The sequence below is a fragment of the Nannobrachium achirus genome, assembly GCF_963921795.1.
Source record: "Nannobrachium achirus genome assembly, chromosome: 3".
In the NCBI taxonomy this organism is placed as follows: Eukaryota; Metazoa; Chordata; class Actinopteri; order Myctophiformes; family Myctophidae; genus Nannobrachium; species Nannobrachium achirus.
Genome location: NC_137812.1, coordinates 29,103,334 through 29,107,984, shown reverse-complemented (window position 1 = coordinate 29,107,984; position 4,651 = coordinate 29,103,334). Strand labels below are relative to the sequence as shown.

Genomic DNA, 4,651 nt, shown 5'->3' with positions numbered 1-4,651 from the left:
CAAATAATCAAGTTTTCAAACTGTGCTAAAAACCTAATAAAAAAGAACAAACTATAAAATGTCAGCTGTGGTAATAGCAAGACTTGCACAACTGGTTTCCACTGACTCCAGATTCTAGTAGTTCTACTGGTTCCTCTGAGCACAGCTGTAAGTAATAAGTAATTACTAATGACTAAACATGAAGTGGCAGCAATGTCATCTGTTGACATTTGCAGACACTATTAGACCAGCGGTTCTCAAACCCGTTTTATTTCAAGGGCCTCCATAATTCTGAGGGTGTACAAATGGACCTGTCCATTTGGTTCCATTTGTGCACGCTCAGTAGTACAGACCTGCAAGGGTCCATTTGGAACCCCCTCAAGAAACCCTGAGAGTCCCTGGACCCCACTTTGAGAACCCACTGCTGACATTATGATTCAATTTGTTGAACACTACTGGTCTATAATATTTTAGGGAGGGGAAAAAAAGTGGTTTAGACACATTTCATATTGTCAAAACAAAACAATAAAACAGACAATGGTCTACCAGCTGTTTATGCAGTATATTTTGTGGAAGAACCTTTTGTGCTATAATTGTTCACAAGACGGCTGTATTGTTGTCATGCTGTTATCATTATCTGTAAATAGCCACGGTAATTGCAGCTTGTACACAAGGACCAGCTGTGTTTTCACTATAGTGATAGAATTTTTCCAGCAAATCAATTTGCATAACTTGCTGGAATGGCAATGGCAGAGACCAAATATGCCAGTTTTGAATGTATGCATGCAGCATAATAGTACAATTCCATTTATCTGAGTCAATGCTAATAACTTCGTGTATAAATGTGGTAATTCACCCCAGAGCACAAAATAATGATTATCACGCTTTACACTGGTAAGACTGTGTGTGATGTGACAAATCAAACTTATTCAGAGAGTTCACATATCTCCTGTCTGACTGAAACTATTAACCCATTTAGAACGGGTACACATTTTGTGTATCATTATTTTATGCTTTAACTATTGAAAAATAGCAGATATACAAGCTCACAGCGCGGCACCGAGTGCCGCGCTGCGAGCTCGTAGATCTGCTATTTTTGAAAAGTCTTGAACATTAGAATTTTGACCCGATTCTATAAGTGTCTTTTGAATCCTTCTAATTCTAGGCCTAAATTGTACACAGCACAGCAGCCATTTGGTGAAATTATACCGATGTGTACCTGTATAGTTATCCGTCTGCAGAGTTCTATTTCAAAACGACACTTGGAAAAAGTAGCCATAACTCTGATAATGATGAAATATAATTTAAATCAAATAATCAAATAAAATGGTACTTGTGTAATGGATAAGTGACTATTAGCCTACACAATTGTTCACTCTCTTATATTTTATAAATCTTGAATGATAAAATATATTAGAAATCAATCATTTAACTGATTCAAGTTAAAAGTAAAAAATAAACACAACAACATTATGTCATGGACAAATACGTCTGAAATGCTGTATGACCCTATTATTTCGTTTTGAGGAACAACCCCTGGACTGTTGTGCCGTAATAACAGATGTTATAGGTTATGGATACATAAATCAGAAATGTGGACTGCTGTAATAGCCTACATATGGGTCATATAAAGGCTAGAACTCAGATGTAGGGGCTTATGTGTACATTTGGCTTATTATGCGGTGAGGATTATAGGGAGTTAAGCCTCAGCAGTTACTGCATGGTGTGACTGTATATGGTGTTACTCCTGCTTAGCCTACATATAATGTCTGGCGCAGGGTTCATCGCCCTGTCGGCTTGTGGTCGAAATTTTTTGGTCAAATTTCTATTTTTACCATGGACATACAAAACGTACCACAAACAGAGCTAGCCTTAAATATACTACTAATGCTGTGGTCCACAAAGTGGGTTGAGCGACCTGGGTTCCTTGAAGGTGGTCAAAATGGACCATTATAGGTCTGTAACTCTTAAGTGTGTACAAATGGAAGGGTCCATTTGGTTGTAGACACTCTGAGTAATGGGGCTCTTTGAAAATACAAAGTTTGAGAACCACTGTGGTGGACTCCTAATGTGTGTCATACATATTCTGAAGAAAGCCTGACTGACATTCAGTAATTGGGTCTTTATTAAAATGGGTCTAACATTGTAATGTTATGCAAAAAATAAAAAATAAAATGTGTCACAGACAAATCTTGCTAGGAACACAATTGTCTGTGTATGTACATATTGTTGACCCTGCAGCTGAAGCATGGTAAGCTGAACAATGTGTTATGATTTAGATAAGTGATAGTATGATCAAGTCCATGGCAAAAAACATGTGATAAAGGATATAGCGCTGATGTCAGGAGGAACCTTCAACAGCTCCAGTGATGATAATCATTACCATCATAAACACACTATCTATGGTGTTTATAATAATTATATAAACATATCCTGTTTATAATGATTATAGGCTAAACATCGGTTGCATCATTAAAACAGGTTATTTTAGTCAGTCCATGTGGGTGACTTCTTTAAGACTTTATATTCAGACAAGGAGGCCTATATGTCACATTGTAGCCCTACTATAACTTGTGTTGATGTAACAGGCCTAAATTGGCATTGTGCTCTGAATGAGTTATTTCCTTCCTCATGCTAGGAAGGAAATGATTCATAATTCCATCATAATCCACCGGAAATGTTTTAACTGCTGGAACTGTGTGTTGTGTGCGCGCGCCCGTGCGTGTACCAGTCTCCAAGTGCGCGAGATCATGAGATTAAAGGCAGACTGACTCAAGAATGTAGCCTAGTAACCTCCCTCAGGATTTTACGACTGGACGCTCGCCTATAAGGCGCGTAATGTTTATCAACATCATTCCACAAAAACCTTAGAAAGAAAGTCAACGTGAAACTGAAATCCATCTTTCAATAACATTTATTATGTTACACACCATGATTGAGAGATAATACAAAACGTTTAGCAGCTTTGAATGTGAGGTAACAAGTGGGATATACATGTATATCATTGTCACAGGTCAGACATTACAAAAGTATCTTAAAAAAGTATTTTCTTAAGTGCCGTGGTAACATGAATCCCATCAAGGCAGGAGACTTTCTGCGCTCGCTTTGAGTTAAGCAGCACATTAGCCTCGTCATCATGAACACAGAAGATTCATCAGTCCAGAGTAGCTATTGTTCATCCGTGAGTAATCGAGTGTGAGCCACAAAAATGTCCCTTCTTCTGTTTGCCTGGTCTTGTATTCGATGATGACTTCATTTCCCAGAAGCTACAACAGCAGGAAATTCCCTGAACTCCACGTTTCAGTCTCTCGCGCACGGCACTTTTTTTTTTCTTTTTGAGTCATTTCATGAAAAAGAACCCCGTTTAACGGGCCAACGTTGAACCACAGGAGAGAGGGGGGAGAATCTCCCTCCCCCCGTCTCTTTGGCTCCTTCCTCAAACTTTTTCTGGCGTCCAACTTCGTCGTCGCCGTCGGACATTTTCTTTCTTGTCCACAGAGAGAGCCCTGCTGGCGGGGTTTGGCAACGGTACGACCTCGGATCATCGGCTGAGAGGTCGCGACTCGGCTCCAGTAAATCCCATAGTCCCAGATCTAGGCCAGCTCTTGGCCCCTGTCTGCCGGGTACTAGCGAGGGATCAGATCGGCCCTCCGGGTTCTTGGTTTCTTGTAGATATCCTTTATATCAAAGGCCCTGCTCTTGGGGCACAGTTCACAGTTCAGAACGCGGGGATGATCCTGTTGAGAGACAACGTGGCCAGGGACTCTCCGGCGCGGCAGCTCCCGAGGCCGACGGCCCCCGACGCTCCGCCGACTCCCAGAGGCACGGCGTGCCGCTCCTCGCCGGGCTCCAGCCTCGCCCGCTTGCTGGGAAGGAAGTCCGGCGCCTCGGACGCCTTGCCCCGGCGCTTCCTGGGGCTTATGACCGGGCTCATGTTCTCTTTATCCGTCTCGTCGTCGCGCATTTCTGCGTCGTCGTCGTCGTCGGAGTCACAAGGGAGCTCCGTGCTCCGTGGCTCCTCCGGGGCAGCGGGGGAGGGCGGCGGGGCCGTGGAGCCGCTGGTGTCCATGGACTCCTCCGTGGTGGTGGTGTTCTCCTCCTCCTCCTGGGCGAGGAGGCAGGCGGAGTGGTAGATGTCCCGGGCCGACCTCATGACCAGGGACAGCAGGAGGCTCCGGTGGAGCCGCAGACCCCCTCGCTGGCTCCGCGAGGCGTACAGCTTGCTTATGGACACGGCCAGGATCCGCTTGGCTTCGACGTTCACGTCCAGCGCGCTCGTCGTCGTCGCCGTTGTTGTTGTTGTTGTGGCGTTCATCTTTGCGTAATTGCGCGCGGTGGGTGCTTCCAAACAAAAGTCGACGGAACTTGTAGTAGTACTACTTTTACTACTTTATTTTTCTTCTCGGTTCCTTGTGGACCTGTTCTCCCAGTCGGTGCGTTGTGTGTCACCGGCTGTTGTTCTCACAGTAGTGGGAATTAGTGAGCAACAGGGCGGTATTATATTTCCACTGTGACGTCAGGTGGACTTCATTCCTAACAACAGACCCCGCCCAGACCTGCTAGTCTGCCCTAACAAAACAAGCACTCAAATATAATGGTGGGACTTAACCCTGAGTGGGTGCTCTAATGGGACCAAATGGACCCCTTACTGGTTCCATTCAGTACACTCTCA

The 4,651-nt window shown here is 44.1% G+C and overlaps 1 protein-coding gene across 1 annotated transcript; it reads right to left on the bottom strand.

Moving 5' to 3' along the window:
• Positions 1-2,894: 2,894 nt before the first annotated feature.
• ier2b (immediate early response 2b) lies at positions 2,895-4,431 on the bottom strand. The gene has a single exon (XM_080721885.1). It carries the CDS (start codon positions 4,292-4,294, stop codon positions 3,698-3,700), a length of 597 nt encoding a protein of 198 aa, XP_080578011.1. The 5' UTR covers positions 4,295-4,431; the 3' UTR covers positions 2,895-3,697.
• Between the last annotated feature and the right edge of the window lie 220 nt (positions 4,432-4,651).